At 35.0% G+C, this 20,423-nt stretch overlaps 5 protein-coding genes and 1 long non-coding RNA gene across 7 annotated transcripts; 3 read left to right on the top strand and 3 right to left on the bottom strand.

Moving 5' to 3' along the window:
- Nucleotides 1–965: 965 nt before the first annotated feature.
- Nucleotides 966–3,250, bottom strand: LOC108839770 (cathepsin B-like protease 2). The gene is made up of 11 exons (XM_057003129.1): nucleotides 3,016–3,250; nucleotides 2,840–2,893; nucleotides 2,671–2,751; nucleotides 2,418–2,577; nucleotides 2,300–2,304; nucleotides 2,150–2,224; nucleotides 1,925–2,050; nucleotides 1,612–1,830; nucleotides 1,427–1,540; nucleotides 1,312–1,347; nucleotides 966–1,230 (listed from the first exon to the last, which is right to left on the bottom strand). The coding sequence occupies exons 1-11, from the start codon at nucleotides 3,094–3,096 to the stop codon at nucleotides 1,096–1,098; spliced, it is 1,086 nt and encodes a 361-aa protein (XP_056859109.1). The 5' UTR covers nucleotides 3,097–3,250; the 3' UTR covers nucleotides 966–1,095.
- A 172-nt stretch (nucleotides 3,251–3,422) lies between these two features.
- On the top strand, nucleotides 3,423–5,268 carry LOC108862589 (translocase of chloroplast 33, chloroplastic). Of its 2 annotated transcripts, none has more exons than XM_018636769.2 (8): nucleotides 3,423–3,527; nucleotides 3,639–3,738; nucleotides 3,828–3,935; nucleotides 4,044–4,168; nucleotides 4,272–4,536; nucleotides 4,622–4,690; nucleotides 4,758–4,919; nucleotides 5,024–5,268. In XM_018636769.2, exons 2-8 carry the CDS (start codon nucleotides 3,643–3,645, stop codon nucleotides 5,090–5,092), a joined length of 894 nt encoding a protein of 297 aa, XP_018492271.2. In that variant the 5' UTR covers nucleotides 3,423–3,527; nucleotides 3,639–3,642; the 3' UTR covers nucleotides 5,093–5,268. The 2 variants fall into 2 exon arrangements, with proteins under 2 accessions (XP_018492271.2, XP_018492279.2); XM_018636777.2 differs by having other exon boundaries at nucleotides 3,452–3,546.
- A 35-nt stretch (nucleotides 5,269–5,303) lies between these two features.
- Nucleotides 5,304–6,379, bottom strand: LOC130508021 (uncharacterized). The gene has a single exon (XM_057003116.1). The coding sequence runs from the start codon at nucleotides 6,241–6,243 to the stop codon at nucleotides 5,308–5,310; it is 936 nt and encodes a 311-aa protein (XP_056859096.1). The 5' UTR covers nucleotides 6,244–6,379; the 3' UTR covers nucleotides 5,304–5,307.
- A 1,673-nt stretch (nucleotides 6,380–8,052) lies between these two features.
- LOC108862546 (uncharacterized calcium-binding protein At1g02270) lies at nucleotides 8,053–11,192 on the top strand. Its single transcript, XM_018636709.2, has 11 exons — nucleotides 8,053–8,332; nucleotides 8,417–8,506; nucleotides 8,590–8,694; nucleotides 8,775–8,880; nucleotides 9,198–9,418; nucleotides 9,521–9,597; nucleotides 9,660–9,768; nucleotides 9,876–10,007; nucleotides 10,264–10,374; nucleotides 10,589–10,696; nucleotides 10,794–11,192. The coding sequence occupies exons 1-11, from the start codon at nucleotides 8,060–8,062 to the stop codon at nucleotides 11,028–11,030; spliced, it is 1,569 nt and encodes a 522-aa protein (XP_018492211.2). The 5' UTR covers nucleotides 8,053–8,059; the 3' UTR covers nucleotides 11,031–11,192.
- Nucleotides 11,193–13,954: 2,762 nt separating this feature from the next.
- Nucleotides 13,955–15,747, bottom strand: LOC130508027 (uncharacterized). Its single transcript, XR_008942678.1, has 3 exons — nucleotides 15,242–15,747; nucleotides 14,915–15,130; nucleotides 13,955–14,682 (listed from the first exon to the last, which is right to left on the bottom strand). It is a non-coding gene; the product is annotated as an uncharacterized LOC130508027 (long non-coding RNA).
- Nucleotides 15,748–18,286: 2,539 nt separating this feature from the next.
- On the top strand, nucleotides 18,287–19,910 carry LOC108842365 (NAC domain-containing protein 5-like). Its single transcript, XM_056985841.1, has 6 exons — nucleotides 18,287–18,450; nucleotides 18,582–18,849; nucleotides 18,987–19,077; nucleotides 19,252–19,323; nucleotides 19,481–19,582; nucleotides 19,732–19,910. The coding sequence occupies exons 1-6, from the start codon at nucleotides 18,287–18,289 to the stop codon at nucleotides 19,908–19,910; spliced, it is 876 nt and encodes a 291-aa protein (XP_056841821.1).
- Nucleotides 19,911–20,423: the final 513 nt, after the last annotated feature.

Genomic DNA, 20,423 nt, shown 5'->3' with positions numbered 1-20,423 from the left:
GTCTTCACCTAATTTTATATGTTGTCAAAAGTTTTGTTTAACATAAATTTATTAGAACAAAAATATTAAAATTTTTTTTGACAAAAACAAATTCATGTTTATTAATTGTTACTCCCTCTGTTTCATTTTAAGTGATGTTTGAAATAAAAGCACATATATTAAAAAGGTACAAAATTTTATATAATTTATTTTGTTTATATAACAATCACTAAATGATTTAAATCAAATGAATTCAACCAATAAAAAAGATGATGTATCATGTAATTGATCACAAATGTCAAGCATCATTAAATTTTTATCCAAAATAACGAGATCATCAAAAATTTACGCCTTCTGTCTTGAGAGGATGGCCATCTACCAGACTTTGGATCTTTGGTTTGCCGAGATTTCCCTAAGATGCGCAAGGAAGGCGACAAATGGGAGGTTTGGGGGAACATTGAGTGGTCTAGTGCTGTCTTCTCAGACTCATCATGTACTGGCCTTAACTTGTTATTTGCTGATTCTCTCTATGTCTGAATAATATTCTCAATCCTTTTGGGTTTTTTTTTTTCAAAACTTAACTTGGTTCTTTTGTTTTATATAAAGACAAATCATCAAGAAGCCTGTACTGATAACAGAGTTTGGAAATTCTTCAAAGTTTCCTGGTTTCAACGGAACAAGTTTTTAACAAGAGTATAAGATGTGATCTACGACAGTGCAAAAGAAACAGGTGGCTCGTGTACTTGTGGGAGTTTTCTGGCAACTTACGACCAATAGAACTGTTCTGTTAGGTGATGGGTACGAGGTTTTCATTTAACAATGTCCTAATACTTCTGCTCGGCTTATCGCAGAGCAATCTATTAAACTGAGAAAACTCCTCAAGTATCCACCATTGGTCACACATAGTGCAGCATGAAAACATTATAGGATACAAAAATAATAGACAGATAATATGTAAAAACTGAGCATGACCAAAAGCTATAAGGTATATAATACTAGGAGATATATATTTTGGTTGGGTTTATAAAGTCTTTTGATTCTTTCATTGGAAACAATAATACAGTGGCTTGTTACATATGTTACAGAGAGTTGAGAGAGCGCATCTTGATTTTAGCTTTAAAATGAAGAAATTAGAACATCATCCGAAGTATTAATACCTCTAACTACGTTCTTGTCCGAAGGTAAACCGGCTACAACACCGTGTTCGATGCCACATTCGTTTGTTCCTCTCTTAATCTTGAAGTAACCATCCTGAAATATAATTACACTTTGAATGTCAGATTCTGTGAAAAATCACAAGTAAAAGTTTGATTGAAGAGAAGGTGTACTTACATCACCCCAGCTTCGGTTCCATTGATTTGCAAGCAACTGGTAACAATTCAAAAAAGACTAAAAAATGTCATGAATACTCGCATAAGATCGGAAGTGTTAAAAAATGGAACCATACCCAATAATCTTCGCCATCATCAGAAGTTCCCCAGCCAATAAGCTTAACAGCATGACCTCCAATGTTACTACCTGTTATGTGTTTGTACACTCCAGATTTGTAATGTGCAAAGTCCTGTGGTAAACACAAAAAGATTCATGAAAAGATGGAGTTCCATATAATAATCTTTAAAGCATTGAGTTTACCTCGTAAACGGTAAAGGCAACCTCAACAGGTCCGTTTTTGTAAACTTCTGCCATAATGTCTTGAGGGTCATGACTGACTCTGTAAGCGCTAACTCCATAGTGTTTTGATTCATCCCAAAGCTGGTTTCCACCAACACATTTCTTCACACATTTTGGTGTAGACCATGCTGGTTCACATCCCGGGTGTGAGCATCCGGTCTTGTCAAAGTATGGATCACACTGAAAAAGCCAAGAACATATCAAACGTTAAATAATTTTTTTAACCACTCTGCTATAATTACATGTTTCGGTGCATTCAAAATTGGGAATATACCTCTTCAGTGACTACACCGTGGTGCTTAAAGTACAGCCATGCGGAAATAGGGTGGCCACCGTTACAGCCTTGACCGCAAAGGAATCCACAACATGCTAATAGATCATTGACTGATAAAGAAATATTCTGCATGTGGAACACAAAGAAACCATATCAATCTTACAAAGAAGAGGGAAAAATATGGTAGCAATCATCAATGTTTGTGTTGTTGAGAATTGGTGTTACCATGTTATATTTGATGCAGAATCTGTCAGACAATGATTCCACAGCACCAAATGCCCAGCAAGAACCACAGTGGCCCTAAATAAACAAAGATGTTTTTAATTGATCTGAGAAGACATTGTTCAATGTGAAACCAAGGAAACGAGGTTTTACCTGATCTTTAGTGGTGATAATCCAGGGGATAATTTGATACAAATAGGTAAAGAAGAAGAGTCAGTATATTATATTTATTGAAGACAGAAAAAAAAAATTAAAGAAGCTAAAGAATGACCTAGGATCCTTCCAATGCTGGTGCACTGTGACCAGGCGGTTCTAGCATCAAATTCTTTTGGAAGCTTGAGAGATGTGTCATGTGTGACAACAGGTACACCACCTAAGTATTCATTCTTTGGTGTTGGCTTAACACCGAGGAGGCGCTTAAACTCTGCAACCTGCACATATTTACAGAAACATGAAAGCCAAAATGATGATAAGCATTTGTTTCTCTTCAGATAAAATGATGGAGAGGTAATTAACAAACTGACGGTGGCGTTAGCAAAGCGATCATTGAGAGCAGCTTTCCATCCAGCGTTTGGATTCTCATTGACTTCCTTTACAATCTCTTCCTACGAATAAAAAAGTTACATAAAACAATCAGCGAAAATCTAAAATAAAATGCTTCAAAAGAGGGTATTGATGATGAAGATCAAAAACCTGAAGAATTCGTGAGGTGAGTTTCTGCTTGGAAAGATTTTCTGCTGCAATGCCCTGGTGGTTAAGACAAAAAAAAGCAAAGTTTGCTTCAAAGAGTCGAACGTTAAAAACAAAGCCAAACTCAATAGCTAGCAAATCATTAAATTGCAGAAGATAAAATAAAAATGAAAATACACCTGCATGTTGAATGATGAACTGATAATCCCTACAAGCAAGATAACAGATGCTAAGTAGAGCATGATATGATTATTAGCCATGAACCTCCCTCTTCTCTCTCTCTCTGATACAATTCCAGAATCAAACAAATGATTTGCCAAGAATTTTGAAAGGATAGAAGACTTCTTTTCTAATCAGAGAGAGAAAGACACAAAAGGCTTAGATTTTTAGATAGAGAGAGACAGATCATCTATTTGTTTTTTAATTCAAAGGAAGAGATCCTCAACCGTTAGATTTATTTTCCACCTCTACTGATTTAAGAAGTAACGACTAATCAAAGTTTCGAGACGATGATATTAAAATTTTAGGGCAGGAAAAGAAATAAACGAAGAAACAGAGGACTAAAGTGAAGTAATCTATAAGTTAAACACTATTAAAAAGAAAAAAACAGAGAGAGTTCCGATAAGGTCACATAGGATTTTGCTTTGAGCATTCTTCTCCTAAAAACCTCACACACCAACAACAAGAAACGGTACGTTCCTTCTGAAAAGGTTATCGCTTTCTATCATCATTCATCTCTCTTTAGGTCTATATATCCAAAAATATAACTTTTTGAAGCTCTTTTTGGTTCGGGTTTGTACAGTGGGATGGGATCTCTTGTTCGTGAATGGGTTGGGTTTCAGCAATTTCCAGCGGCAACCCAAGAAAAGTTAATTGAATTCTTCTCCAAATTGAAGCAAAAGGTTTCTTTCTTTTCTTCCCTGCTTACCTCCTTTGAAACTAAAGTCACTTTCTCCAAATTGTGATTTAGGATATGTTGTGTAAATTACAGGACATGAACTCTCTGACAGTTGTTGTAATGGGTAAAGGCGGTGTCGGAAAATCGTCCACTGTCAACTCTCTTATCGGCGAACAAGTCGTCCGTGTCAGTCCTTTCCAGGTATTTTTTTTTATTTAGCTGCTTCCTCTTTACTAAAGCCTCTTTGTCTTTTTTAATGTCTAGTCATTTGTACATTTTGATATGTGTTTTTTTTTTTTTTGGGTTCAGGCGGAAGGTTTGAGGCCAGTGATGGTTTCAAGAACAATGGGAGGCTTCACTATTAACATCATTGACACCCCTGGCCTTGTGGAAGCTGGTTACGTCAATCACCAAGCCCTCGAGTTAATCAAAGGGTCAGCCAGTAGTACACTAGTATCATTCCCTCATATGACAATGTAATTTTTGTTGTGTGTTTGTTTGGTGCTTACTACTATGTCGGGATTTTGTGGGGTGCAGGTTTCTTGTGAACAGAACCATACATGTGTTGCTGTATGTTGATCGTTTGGATGTGTATAGAGTGGATGAGCTAGATAAGCAAGTTGTTCAAGCCATCACCCAGACCTTTGGAAAAGAGATTTGGTGCAAAACCTTGCTTGTTTTGACTCATGCTCAGTTCTCCCCACCCGATGACCTCTCCTATGAAACTTTCTCTTCAAAGAGATCAGATTCTCTCCTCAAAACTATCCGCGCTGGTTCTAAGATGCGTAAACAACAGTTTGAGGTATGCTTACGTATACATCTCCCAGTCTTTGAAAATAGTATTACCATGTTTGGTGCTTATTCTTGATTCTTGTACTGGCTTTTAGGATTCTGCAATTGAGGTTGTATATGCAGAGAACAGTGGGAGATGCAGCAAGAATGACAAGGAAGAAAAGGTTTGTTTGTTTTTTCACATACCTTTTTCTCATTTGAAGACTGTCCACTTATGTGCTCTTTCTCTAGGCATTACCAAATGGTGAGGCGTGGATCCCGAACTTGGTTAAGGCCATAACCGATGTTGCTACAAATCAGAAGAAAGCGATTCATGTGGACAAGAAGATGGTAGATGGATCTTACTCTGATGACAAAGGAAAGAAACTCATCCCTCTTATCATCGCTGCTCAGGTAAAAAAACAAATCATAATCCACAACATCAATCTCATTACTGAATTTTACTGTCTTAGTTCAAATTTGGTAAACAAAAAAATGTCTTTTACTTTGTTTTGCAGTGGTTTGTCGTGAAGATGATCCAAGGAGCCATCAGAAATGACATCAAGATTAGCGGTAAGCCACTCTAAGAGCTCTGAAGACATGAATGAGGTTTTTGTTGTGATCCAACTTCAAGGAGATGAGTTTTTTCTTTTAATCGATTTTAGTTGCAGTATTTTCATGTTTTCCTGTTTTATCTTGTCTGTAATTTTTGGATATTTGTTGGAATAATAAAATTGTTTTGAAAGAAAAACATTTTTACATTTTCATTTTACACATTTACTTGTCTTTAGTTTTGAAATGGTCAAGTGTTTGTTGTCTTTTTACTCTGCCTCCATCTAACCAAACAACACACTTGTGTGATTACATAAACACATACCAACACGAGAACAGAACCAAACACATAAACCCTAAACAAGACCGGCTCTTCAACAGGAGACAAAACCGCCAAGTACACGCAATCTCGTATCAGAACAACCCACGCCAACCCTTCCACCGCATTCTTAACCACAAAAACTTTCTTCCTCTTAGCTTCTTCTCTGCATAGTTTGCATATAATCCTCAAACACAACACACCAACCAACAAAAACGACGTGCTAGACCATCCCCTGTAAGCAACGATCTTCCCTCCCACCGTCAACGGCTCTTTCCTGCAGATGCAAGACTTGCATACTCCTGAGAACGTCGACGTGACGAGAGCATCGTACCCTGTGTAGTAAGGGAGAATCACGGCGTCTAAGTAGAGGCTCGCGTGGAGAACACCGGAGATAGTAGACGCTTCGAAGAAGACAAAGCTTGCTTCCTTTTCGATGTTGTTCTCGAATATAAGCACCGAGAGCTGGACTAGCTGCAGGATCGCAGGTCCGAAAATGGAAATGGGGAAAAGGGTGTTGATTCTTTGGCCTTTTGCGAGGATCAAGAGGATCAGAGGAAGAGAGAGTGGACCTGATGGGAGTAAGTACCTTTTCGCTTTATCATCATCGACACCATCGTCTTCTCCTCCTCTTCTTGTTCTTGATAGTACTTTCCTTAAGACGGCGAGTAGCGTGGTCAAGTAAGAAAACGTGACGAAGAAGAAAACAAGAAGGTCGATGATTTCAGGGTAGTTTCCGGCGTAGAGGCTGTCGCAGAAGTAGTGGAAAGGGCAGTTTATGGGATCAAGTGTGTCTTCGAACTGCCACTTTGTGCATTTGAAAAACGTTTGCTTTCGATCCAAATCCATTTCCCATTCTGTGTTCATAGCTAGTTTTTTGTTTTGGTTTTTCTCTAGGTTTCCTTGGAAGCTACATAAGGTGTTTGTGTGTACATATATGAAAATGTTGATTGGTTGATTCCCTTTCACTGTCTGGGTTTTAGATGCTTGAGCTGCAGGCTAAAGTGGATAATGAAACTCTATCTGAATTCTGTATCCTTCTCTTTACAATTTGTTTATTTAATTTAAATCACACGTTGAAAGGATCCTAAAGGGGTCTTTTTGGGTTTTGAAGTTTGTAGTTTTATTTGAGTGATGATTTTTTGCTTAAGTTTATAACTTTTTTATATGCAAAATTTGTGGAGAGAGAGCAGAGTGTGAGGGAGAAGGCTTTATATCTAAGGGAAGTAAAAGTTTGGTGGTTGATTGGTACTGAATATTACTTTTCTATTGTTGGTTTCTTAATTACCTAGTTAAGTAAGTGGGCCATTGGTTGGATTTTATCTCCTTACTTTATTTTTATTTATTTTTAAATTACCAAATTTTACCAATCATGTTGTAGCTTTAATTTTAGTAGTTAAAGCCTATATCAAGTTTCTATAATTTTTTACCAATCGTGCTTTAGCTTTAATTTTAAGGCTACAGCAAAAAAGTTAAAGCAATTTTTTTTCTTATGTGTTTTAAGTATAAAACCTAAAACTCTCTTTTATAGACTGTAGAATTTATAAAATAAAAAAACTATCTATAATATAAAGTAAATTAGATAATCATCTTTAAATGTTTAATTTAAATTTGGGTGTTTTTAAATTGATTGAAATATTTTAAATAACATCGTATTATTTACATATCACATTTTAAATAATAGTAAACTTTGATAATTTATAAAAAAATATAAATTCTTTAATTGATAAAAATTAATTATTTTATATATACATTGAATATTTCACATATTTTATTTTAAAATGTTTACAGTCTATAACTTACAACTACAATAAATTTAATTACAGTAAAAGTCTCTGCAAAAAAATCTACATTAACAACTGTACAGCTACAACCAATTTATCTACAACTAAATTTGTACAGTTAAAATTTTAAAATCACAGCCGAACCAATCATCACCTAAATTCATTAAATTTAATCCTTGTTCAGTGTTGGTTGAAACAACAAATCCCTTTCAACTTTGAAAAACCTATTTTTCTGAATAAACAAAAATGGAAATGTACATATGTATTTAATATTTTAATAATGTATACATGTGTGTGAACTGACTTGTGTTGTTAAAATTGGCCGAACAACATGTTATATGCAGCCCAATGTTAATATAAGTGATAAATGGGCTTAAGCTCTACGATTGGTCATGGGCTTTAAAAAAAAAAAAAAAAGTTGATACTGAACCAAATAATGATTTTATGCGTTGACAAAAAAAGCAAAATAAAGAATGATTTTAATAGAACGTGATTAAGCGCAACTTGGTGTCATGAACAGAGAAGCGGTTTATAAATGTTTGGAAATTGATTGGCAACGAACCGCGTGATGGTCACCGACACCAAACGAGAGAAGCGTTTATAAATGTTTTTTATTTTCCCGTTACTTAGCGATGTCACAGATGGTACCTTAGTTTGTCTTGTAATGATTTGAATGAAAATGACATGGAAAAACTTTGATACAAAATTGCATAGTAATCGTGAACAAAACTACATGGACCTCACAAACTGGTTTGTGTGTTTTGCTATCGCAACGCGTGTTTTCTGTGGTATATACGAATAATAATTGTTTTTTTTTGTAATGTAGGGAGGAAACCCACCGGTTCACATAAAGTCTCGTATATATGTTTTTAAAAAAAAAATTAATTAAATAAGAAAAAATGAAGTGGCGAAGGAAACAAAAACACAAAAGACGAAATGATATAAATCTGGGGGAAAATCCCTCTTGGAAACTCGAAAGAGGCAACACCCAAATGCAAAGCTATCACAATCGAAGCAGGAGCATTGTTCAACGGTCCAGATTCAACATCCCTTGTTTGTCATCATCACCACTCTCCCTCTTCGTCGTCCTCGCCGCTGTTCCTCTTCCGATCTACTTTTCCGGTCTCCTCTCTTCATTCTCCGGCAGAAACAACAAGGCGGCTTCAACTATGGTCCGATTTCTGTTTTCCTTTTTTTTTTTTAGTGATTGATTTTTTTTTAAATCTGAGATCGGATGAATGATTGATTGGGTGCAGAGAGTGAACTCGAACATAATAGCTTCGACGAACATAACGTGTACAACTTTCAACGTCTTAGCTCCCATTTACAAACGCGTTGATCAACAGGTTTTTGTTTCCCTCTCATCTCATCTCTAACTGATTCTATTGAATTTGAATTATTTTTGTCTCATTGGATTTTTGTGTAACAGAATCAGAGCATTCGTGAGAGCCAGTTTCGCGCGCTTTGGTTTACTCGGAACCAGAAGATTTTGGATTTATTACTCCATCAACGCTCTTCCGTCATTTCTCTCCAGGTAATTAGACTTTTGTCTAAACATTTTTTTTTTCTTGAAAAAGTCAGAGTTGACTCTTTTGTATGTATGTATGTTTATAGGAAGTTTGGGTTGGTAATGAGGAACTTGTGAACATGTACCACGACCGCCTTGCCTCTTCTGGCTACACTACTTTCCAGCTTGCTAGAACCAACGCTCGTGGCGATGGTATGTAATTTTTTGATTTTATGATTGAAGCTCTAGTTATGAGTCAAAAAAAAGATCTGGTTATTGCTGAAATTGTTCTAGGTGTTTAACTTCACTGTATTAACTTATTATAAACTCTAAGAGGCTTGATATGTTTCAGTTAGCAGTCCCTGTTGTTGTTTATATGATCTTCAACGTCGTTATTGTAGGATATCGTTTTAAGCGGCATTCTTAAACTTACAATGGCTGTTTTGATTGGATGAGTGGATATATGGGACTCAAATTCATGATTTCTCTATCTGATTTGTGGACTTCAATTTCATTTTTTTTTTGGGCAGGTCTTTTAACTGCCATCCATAAGGACTACTTTCAACTTGTAAATTACAGAGAGCTGCTCTTTAATGATTTTGGAGACCGTGTTGCTCAGCTCTTACATGTCAAATCACTTGTTCCTTTCCCTCTTAATGAGAATCAACATGTTCACCAAGAGGTTCTTATTGTCAACACTCATCTCTTGTTCCCACATGATTCTAGTTTGTCTCTTGCTAGATTGCATCAGGTTCGCCATCCTCTTCTTCTCCTTTTACCTTTTTCTGGGACCGTGCCTCCTAGATATCGTGATTGTTTTGATTTGATCGTCACTGCTTGCTTCTCTTGACAGGTTTACAAAATTCTCGAATATCTGGAAGCTTACCAAAAGGAAAATAAGCTTACCCACATGCCCATTATCCTCTGCGGGTGAGTTAAAAGAGTATTTAACATTTGAAAGTGTGTCCCTCATCAATTATGATTTATTTCAGTGACTGGAATGGAAGCAAGCGTGGACATGTCTACAAGTTCTTGAGATCACAAGGGTTCATATCATCATATGATGTTGCTCATCAGTATACGGACAGTGATGCTCATAGGGTTAGAAATCTCTTTCAAACTTTTCTCCATCCTCACTGTTATTAAAACCTGGTTCATCTTGTAAAACTACACATCCTTTACCGTTTTTCATCTTTTCTTTCTTACAGTGGGTGAGCCATAGAAACCACAGGGGAAACATATGCGGAGTTGATTTCATATGGCTCTGTAACCCTACTAGCAGCAATTCAAGAAAACCATTGAGAACAAGCTGGGTGGAAGCTGTTTTCAGCATTATCAAGGTGAGTGAGATAAGAGATTAATTCTCCCCCTTCACATTTCAAATCTTCAGAAACAAAGAATGTTAATCACTTTACCTTTACAAAATGTTGAGTCACTCTATATTTACCATACCAGTATATCACGTCTGTTTATGAGTCGAACCACTTTTTTTTTTTTTTTTTTGATTTCGTATTTCATTCCTTCTAGATTTATTTATTTTCCTCCAACAAACATTTCACATTTCCTTTTGATATAACTTTGATTTCTCTTTTCTAGTATCAAGTCCAGAAAGGTTCCATAGCTGAAGACAAGGCCTTTGCTTTTCTTGGGGAAAATAATCACAGTGGTTCATTAACATACTCTGGATTTTGCCAAGCACTTCAAAAGGTAACTTTAGATCTTTCAGGAGATAAACTACCCAAAAAGTTTATAAAGATTCTCATTGAATTTCAACTTCTGTGGAAAGTCCTTTTGATCAATTGGAGATCTAAGAGAACATTACAGTACAATATCAAATAAGTTCCTTTTGGATTTTATACAGTATGTTTTTAAGGAAAAATCGATGAAATAAAAACTCTGAGAGTGGACTTAATTGTTGCAGGTAAATCTAACGGGTATGCCACATGGGCTTAGCTTTCAAGAGACAAAAGAGCTGTGGGATCGAGCTGATATTGATGGAAATGGTGTCTTCGACTATGAAGAACTTAAGGTATACTTAGTATAAAACCAATTGGCGCTAAACGATTAAAATTTTCTTTGCTTCAAAACGTCAATAAAGAGTCTGTTGTCTGGTTGTTTATTGTCAGAAAATGTGGAACATGACAGTGATGGTTCAATCTGAAAACTGCAAAGAGGGCGTGATGGAGAGTAATAAAGGAGAAGGAGAAGATAAGGAAGAAGAAGAAGCGATTGGACTGAAGGTGAAGAAAGCGGTTTTGTTTCCGGAAGAAGCAGAGAAAGGAATGTGGCCGGAGAATTACAGTCTCTCCGACCACGCTTGTCTCACTGTACAATTCTCTCCCGTCAAAATTCTCTGTAGTTAAGCTTTGTTTGGCTCTTTGTACATGTAAAGAAGCAAAATGAGATTTGAGAAAAAAGTTTGTATAGTTTTTGAGAGAAGATTTTGAACTTTTGTAATAGCATCACTCTGTTTTCAAACAAAATTAAAAAGTTGCTTTCTGATTGAATCAAACTCTTCAGTGAACTAGTTATCTCTTTTTCTTTTCTTTTCTTTGTCACAGTGATAATCGAAGTTTTAAAATTGTGTGTTTGGTAGGTATCGTAATCACTTTTGATCTTCTTCTGCCGGATTGTTCATAACCGTTGATGGATTTAACAAACTGGTATCTGTGCAGCTCTATGGGATCTAATGGAGCTATATGCGAAAATCGATCAAGCCAATGGAACCGCAGTTCTAGCACTTGTGAATTGTGATTCTTTTCCTCTAATGTACCAACCGGTGTGTCACTGTATCCTTTATGAGCAAACATGTTTTGGGTTTATCTATAATTAAAAATTCATTTAAACTGTTACTTGTGTGCTGTGGCTCTTGTTGGGAGTTAGACTTAGAGTGGCGGCATCGGCGGCTGCAGGGGAGGAGGAGAAGAGGGGGTGGCTGGAAACGTGACGTTGCTTGGTTCAGCAGCAAACTTATAGTTTGTGAGCAAGTTTGCAGAGCAGTGCTGGTGTAGATATATATTTAGAAATATTTCACATATCATGAGGTTTGACCAAAAAAAAAGAAATATTTCACATATCTTATCATTAATTTATTAATTATTTTAACGGAATCAATAATAAACAATTATTAATTATTTACTAGAAGTGCACTTCCAAAATATTTCATTTTACTTCTAGTAATTTTCATTTTGCAACAAGCAATGCCTATTTCTTTTTCACACCTTTGTAATTCAGTTTTCATAGTACCGACATTTGTGCAATTTGAAGAGAACAAACAAATTCATAGTTACACCCAAATCCCAATTATGAGATGTCAACGAGTTGTATACTAATTTTCCATTTTGAAACTGCACTTCTAGTAATTTTCATTTTGCAACAAGCAATGCTTATGTTTCTTTTTACACACCTCTGTAATTCAATATTCATAGTACCGACATCTGTATAATTTGAAGAGAACAAACAAATATTTAAGCCAATTATGAGTCAAGGATATACTATTTTTCCATTTTGAAATTGCACTTTAATTTTCGTTAATCCATATCAAATTCTTACGTTTTAAAGATTCTGAAAAGTTGTTTAATTGTATAATATTAACATAATTAATACGAGTAAATCAGGGTTCAAGCATTTAGGTATGACTAGGGGCGGTGCCCCGCGCAAGCGCGGGGTTATTGACAATGATACATGTGATTCCTACCAATCAATCAGAGGCTGAGCTAGGTCGAGAGAATCCTTCCTTGTATGTAAAGTTAAAGATTTGCATGCAATGTTGGCTTGCAGTAAAAAAATGTGAAATTACACTTAGTACGAAACATGTATGCCGTGTGGATAGTGATGTCCATTTTGGAAAAAAAAAAAATAGTGATACCCATTTTAGAGGGGTTTTGTATTTGGTGCTGCTGCGATGGATCAATAAGTGGAGAGAGATCAGTTGTGTTTTTTTTTTGTTTTAACACAAAGGAGGTGGTTTTAGTTTTCAGTATTTGGTTGTTTGTTGTATGAATTATTAGTGTATACGTATAGTATTTATACTATTATTTATGAAGTGATTTTACTTACTTGTCATGTTCTCCATAATTTTAGCTAATTTTGTTTATTTGTCATGTTTTATTAAATTTAAACTAAATTATCATTGATTTATTATTTGTTTTTAGCTGAGTCACTAATTTATTAATTTCAAAATAGCTTTGATGAATCTTGTATAAATAAAAACGAATTTTATTTCTATTAGTCATAAATTTATATGTTATATTAGCTTTTCTTATTTGTCATATTTTTATTAGGTTTTAGACTTTTAGATAGTTTATTGGTTTATTATTAGTTTCTAACTATTCACTATTTTATTAACTTAAATAATACCCTTACTGAATTTATATATAAATAAAAACGAATTTTATTTTAATGATATAAAGTTTATATGTAATATGCTATATTAAATAATTGATTACAAAATAATATTATAGATTTAAAAAAAAAAAAATAAGATAACTCTTATATATATATTGTGTGCCTATCTGAAAACAATATTTTTATTATAAAGTTAAAAAAAATTAAGATACAAAACAATTTATAATTAAATATTAGTCAACCAAAAAAATATAAATATATTTTCTAAACTATCTCTAAGATATGAGTGTTTTAAAAAAACTTAACACACTAATATTTGACATATATATTTTGATAAAAGATATTTGACATATATAAATATTTTGATGTTTGATTTAATTGGTTAAAAACATAAATAATAATTTATTATGCTGGTTTTAGATTAGTAAGACATAAACTAATAAGTATTTATAAAAAATTTATGCCCGCATATGCGGGCAAAACATCTAGTAACATGTATATAACATGTTGACAGTAAAAGTTTTCTAATACTTAAAAAAAGTGTAAAAAGTGGTGGATTTGGGTGATTTTTTTGGTTTAGTTGAAGAGGTTTTAATTGATATATTAAAGTGAAGTTTTGATACAAGAAACAAATCAGAAGCGAAAGCCAAGATTATAAAACAAAAATCAGATTGTGGAACCAAGAAAAGTTGTGAGAAAGTTCTCGTAGTCACCAGAAACATATCAGAAACATCAGCAACAGTGTTATCAATACGTTATCTTTTACATTTTGAAATTGTTTCTTGGTAAAGATGTTTCTCCACAGATATATTCATATTCAAATGTCAAAAGCTACCGGATATATTAAATCTAAATTGGAAAAAGAAATGAAGAAGGTAATGTCTATGTCATTTTATAAATATAATCATTATCCATTAAGAATTTGTTCATCGTGTGATCTTCTCAGTGCTTTCACTCATCATTAATTATCCATGAAGCAAGTACATCTCAGTCTTACTACAAACCAAAGGTTCAATTTTCTGCACCCTTATTTACAAAGACAAGACCACAAATCTCTACTCCTTGCATGCCTTTGACCATCGGCCCGAACCTCCGCAGCCAAAGCTTCCTTATTGACCTCAACAGAGCCACGCCTCTATTACTAAACTGCTCCACCGCCGCCAAATCCACTTCTTACCACTCCATCAGACAAGATCGACCAGTCAATACCAGGCTCCTTCAAGACATCATTGGCTTACTATACACACCTAATGGAATATACTCCATGGACGGCGAAAAGATCTCTACGTTACTTTGACGTGCACTGACGATGCTACTGCGTTGAAACCTACCCCCAAGGATTTCGGTGGATCCATTGGTCTCGCTAACAACCACTTACTTATCTGTTCCCTCGCAGCTTGTCTCCATGTACAAGCTTCCTACAAAGATGTCTCTTTGCTTGCCTTCCACGGAAGGTATAAAGTCTTATTACAATGAAGATTTTTGGATCGGCGGTGGTCCTTTTTTCTATCTCCCTTACCTTAAAGATGCGTCTAAGATCTTTGCCTCGACGACTTGATTATAATTTATTGTCTTTCTTGATCCTTTTGATATTTGAATCTGCTCAATATTTTTAGTACCTTTGCAAAGTCTCTTCTCAGAAATCAATGCAACCATATATCTTACAACCTGTACGAAGAAGAAAACAAAGTGGCGTCTCAGATCAGTGTCTCCAGGATATTTATCAACGGCATGTCCAAATATAACATCAAACCCGATGCCGAGGGAAGAAAATAAATGTCAATGAAAGCGGAGCTTAAGACCTTATTAAGCTTGTAAGTTTCTCTGAGTTAATAGATATTGCGAGACCCTAATATAGTTATATGTATTTGACATGATTATGATCTAAGAGAAGAAAAACCTTTGCGAAGGGAGAAGGCACAGAAGAAGCAATGTATTCTTCAAGCGATGAGTCAAAGAGAGAACATTAAGCATTCTTCACAGCAATCAGATAGTTTGGAGAAGTGGTGGGAGAGACCTATACGATAACTTTCAGTTTATCTTTGCTTTTCTTTTTTTCCTTCAAGACCATGTTCGTTCGCAGAGCCTTGCATATCTCTTTGGTGGATCATGGATCCTACAAAATCACAGTTTTAATGCCAATAAATCAGAAGCGTTTCATTTTAAAGAGGATAAAAGACATCAAATCTCAATAATTTTAAAAGAAATGTCACTACCAACAATTTACCTGACAGAGGAGAGAATATCAATAAGATCTTTGCCATAAGTTCAGTTATTTCGAAAGTGAAAGAACAGAGGAAATGGAGAAAACAATAGATGATGAAGGAGTTATAGGTGGAATTCATCGCTGGAAAGTCGTTATGTATAAAGTAAATGTAACCACCGGTCGAAACGGCTCGAGTGGGAGTTATGAAGTATTCGTAATAACACAGCATGTTTGGACTTCCATGGTGAGCAAAAGAGTCACAGTCACAGCACCGGAAGAAGACATTATCGAAGAATCTTGCAACGCTTGATGAAGAAGATTAACAGAGAGTGGTTGTGGGTGTTTATCCCAACTCTCAACCCTCTCCATTTTAGTGATTCGACGTGAAGGCAACGGAGAGGTCACCAGCTTAATGATAATAACATTTATTGGCGAGATTAAGAGAAATACGTTGAACCTAGGAGAGGCTAAGAGATGATAGAAGAATTCATTGTCTTTGCAGTCTAAGATCTGAGGAGAATGTGAAGTTGAAGAGACAAAAGACGATAACATTGAAACCCTAATACTGTATCAATCACAAAACGCAGAGTTCAGTTCATTAACCAAACTCATATGCATAACCAAACGTACCAAATGACTGAACCAAAGAGGAAAACCGAAATCAAACGGGAGAACAAATGTCCTAACCAAACCGAGAACAATATGGGGCCCACAAATCATTAAAAATATGCTGAGGTGGACACATTGAGAAGAGAGGAAAGTCCCTCATTATATATATGATTATTGGATCAGAATATTGTTAAGCCGACGTGTTTTTGGAATTATGACCATTTGATTATTCTACTGACATACACTTCAATTTTAGAGAATTAGGTAAACGAGAAGATTTTATCTAATCAATTAAAACTGAAGTACAAATTAATACTAACCCTTAAACTTGCATAATATTTACAGTTCTATGCCACTGAATTAACTAATAAATCTAATGTTAAGTATTTATTGTATTTTCCTTATTTAATTAAAATTAAAAATACTACTTCCTATAATTTAGGTAACCAATAAATTTACCATATTTTAATACTCTATGCAATCAATTAAATATAAATTTTCGTTAACACAATCATTAACAAACAACCATTCACAAATAATATGACAATCCAAAGAAAATGTTTCGCATGATAAAAATCTAGAATCGAGATCCTAAACTCTTCGATTTGATGTTCCTTCGGCTAAGTTAGAAACAAAGTTAATGCTACTCGAATATAAATCTGTAAATATTTTATTTTATTTATATTTCATATAAATAATATCCCAATGAAAATCGAATATGTTAAATGCTGAAGGATATAAATTAAGTATATAGCACCAAAATTTTAAATAGTATATATAACATTTTTGTCATGCATTTAAATTTTGGTCCATGAAAAATATATATAAAGTATATTTTTGCAGTTGGGCATGTCATATTTTAAAAATCATATAAAACGGTTGACGATTCAAAACAAAAATAAAATTACTCAATATAAATTATAAAAATATTGTATTTAAATTTTCATAACAAAAATATTTAATAAATTTAAATTATAAAATATATACTAACATTTATATAAAATCAATATTTATTTATAAATATGTGAAAAACACATGACGTTTAAACTAAAATGCCTCAATACCACTAAAATAGTAGTTTTACTCTTTTTAATTATTCAGGTAAATATAATAATATACAGTTAGTAATAGGTCTTTCGGATACCCATTCAAATATGAATCGTTTTTTCAGGTATTATATTTTTGAGTTTTAAAATTAGGCTTCGTTCGAGTATTATAAATTTGTTTGGTGACTTTTGAATTAGATCCTTCTGGTCCAACTGAATTCAATTCTGATGTATTGGAACCTAAAAATATTCAAATAACTAATATATGTAAAATTTCAAATATTTTTATCAAAAATAATTATATTACCCAATTCGATTTAGATATTTTTAATTTAAACTAAAATAACCTAAAAATTATTAAATGACCAAAAGTAATTATATTATCCGCTATGGTTCGAATTCGATTATGATGTATAAGAACCTAAATATTCAAATACCCAATATACATTCAGTTATATAATGACACATCTAAAATATATGATATTAATTATGAAAAACAAATATCAGTTTTTTAAAAATCAAAATTAAAACCCGCACGGGTGTGCGGGTCAAGCTCTAGTTAATATTACGAAGTAACGCACTGTTTTCTTTTAGTTTAATATTCACGTTGAATGCGTCCGCCAATCCCCTTATCCCTTTATAATTATTCTGTGTTCCTTTTGTTTATTAGTATTTACTATTTAGTAACTGTTCAAATGCTAAGTTGTAGTATTAAAATCACTAAGTCTATTATCCATTGTCCACATATAAAAAAAGTGACGGTATGACACATTCGCCAGGATTCTATTTAACCCACGCGTACGCGCCTTCCAGGAAGCTTCATCGTATCTACACATGGTTTCTTTTATCTTGACATGGAACACACGACGTTAACGTCACTGTATTTTCATCTTAGGTGCGAGAATAACTTTGCTGTGTCAGGTGACGAGTGCGCAACAATTTTATATCAAAAGTGAATGTTCCAATCTTTGGTATAAATTTTCGACTCCACCACCAATTCCCTTTTGTCCGCCTGTCTTATTTCATAAATAGAAGGAAAAAGTCATAAACGTGCCACGTGTCTATCGTTCCACGTTATGTCCAACTAAGGATAAACGTCACAGTACGTCCACGGTTTAAGCCTTTCTCATGCTTAGACAAAATAATATATTTCGAAATTTTAGAGTCCCCGCAAATATAGGAACTAGTTTTTTTTTTAATATAAACCCCCTCCCCCGTCCCCCATTCTCCCTCATCTTACTCCCAGCACAAGGTAACAGAACAACGAACGACAACAGGTAAAGAAGCTCCTCTGCTATGCCCTTTCTCAAAAAAAAAAAAAGAAGCTCCTCTGCTCTGCTGAATGTTTTTTTCTTAGTTCTTCTTTTCTTTTGGTTTTTGATCTGAAACTTGTAGCTTTGTCGTGGAGAAAATGGTGGATCCGCATCCCGTGGGTTTCAGATTCCGCCCGACGGAGGATGAGATCGTCGACCATTACCTCAAGTCAAAAAATATGGATGGTAACACGAGTCATGTAGATGAAGTCATTAGCACAGTGGATATCTATAGCTTCGATCCCTTGGAGTTAGCTTGTAAGTTTTACTGACTACTTCACACTGTTGTATCGAAACACCGGCTAGTTTCTGATAATACTAATGCCTTTTAATCATATAGGCTTTTTTTATTTATGTGCTAGTTTTGTTGTTGTTTTTTTCAGCTCAGTCGAGTTCGACGAGGAAGGCTACGAACAATGTTTTGTATTTCTTCTGTCGGAAGGAATATAACAGAGGAGAGAGACAGAGCAGGAAAACAAAGTCTGGTTCTTGGAAGAAAACCGGAGTTACAACGAATATCATGCGAAAGAGAGGAGATCGCGAGAAGATTGGTGAGAAAAGGGTCTTTGTGTTTCAGTACAGTAAGATTCTTGGTGGAGCGAAACCTAAATCCGATTGGGTCATGCATGCATATGTCGCTACTTTCGTGTCTCTTACTCAGGTAACATTTGGTTGCCCGTAATCGTAAATGCGTATTCTCTGTTGATTGGCCCATATTTGGGCTGCTGTTTGTGATCGGATGCTGAGGTTGATTAATTTTCTGTTTTCTTTTTTTTGGTCATATTTGATTTGGTACAGCCCCCGGCTGTGACATATACACTATGTAAAGTAATGTTTAAGGGTGACGCCAGTGATTTACCTTCTTCTTCTGCTGCTGCTCCTGCTGGTAGTGGCGGCAGCGGAGGTGGTAATGGTGGTGGTGGCAGTGGCGGTGATGGTTGTGATGGTGGTGGCGGCAGTGGCGATGGTGGTGGCGGTGGTGGTTGTGATGGCGGTGGCGGTGGTGGTTGTGATGGTGGTGGCGGTGGTGGTTGTGATGGCAGTGGTGGTGTTGGTGGTGAAGTTGAGCATACTCACTCTCTCACCATTCCTATAAACAACCCTCGTGCAGGGGTGAGTGCAGAGGCAGAGGTAGGTCTATCTCAAAAAGAAAAAAAAATAACGAATTTTCTTTAATATCATAGTTTGATGGTCAAAGAAAGTTCAAAATATACCATAGTCATATAGGATCTGACTAACGACCTCGTTCGTGTTCTCCCATTTCTTTCAGATATCTTCGTTTGAATTACACAACCCGCATCAGTTTACTGGCTTTCTTCATTTGGAGGAGGAAACTCAGATCGAGGATGCCATTCGCAGGGCTATCAACAACCTTTCACCTCATGATTTATACTGTCTGCTCAATAATGATTATGTGGATGAGGAACAGGGGAACACTCAAGAGGTGAGGTTTAATTATTTATCTTTCTCTGAGACCTACCATTCTATAATACTTATCTTGTTAGCACTTACAACATGTTTGCTTCTTTGATATGATTCAAAGTGAGCAATGCTTTGGAAACCGATATTGATACATCTGAGAAGAAGAAAATAAACCCTTATGATGATGCACAAGGAAGTATGATCGGAGTCAAAAGAGATAGTCACAGGATGATACAAAGATTCGTCACGAATATCAAAGCTATGTTCTTCTTTCTCAAGAACATGATACCAGTAAAATGAGATTGATTTAGGGTACCTTTTACAATTTCCAAGTATGAGTTATGTCTATCTTGTTTTGTAATTTTTTGTATTGTATGCATGTCTAGTACTATATCTAAAAAGTGAACTTGTGATCAGAAGGTGGCAATACAAGACGAGTTTGTGTTATTTCAATTGATACAACTCTAATCAAAGACGTACCAATCAACCTCTACTCATCTCCACAAACACAAAAAAAGAAACTGCGTGTCAACCTTGCTATCAAACTAAGTGTAAAATCACTTAACAAAAGGAAGAGACGTGTCAGTTCTGGTGATTCAGTTCTTGTGGTTCCACGTGGCCCAATAAAATCGCATATTTAGATACGGTCGTTGTTAGCATTCGGAAGCATTCATGGCCCACTGACTTTACTGTTCCGTACAGTTGGCAACTAAAATGATTTCCTCATATAAAACTGTCCTTTTTCTTTTGACAAAAAAGCTGTCCTATTTTCTGGTCAAATTTATTAAAGTCCTCTAAAATTCGAGCTTGCCC

This window comes from Raphanus sativus, chromosome 1 (assembly GCF_000801105.2).
Source record: "Raphanus sativus cultivar WK10039 chromosome 1, ASM80110v3, whole genome shotgun sequence".
Lineage (NCBI taxonomy): Eukaryota > Viridiplantae > Streptophyta > Magnoliopsida > Brassicales > Brassicaceae > Raphanus > Raphanus sativus.
The sequence above is the reverse complement of the archived record's forward strand: the minus strand, read 5'-3'. Positions and strand labels throughout refer to the sequence as shown.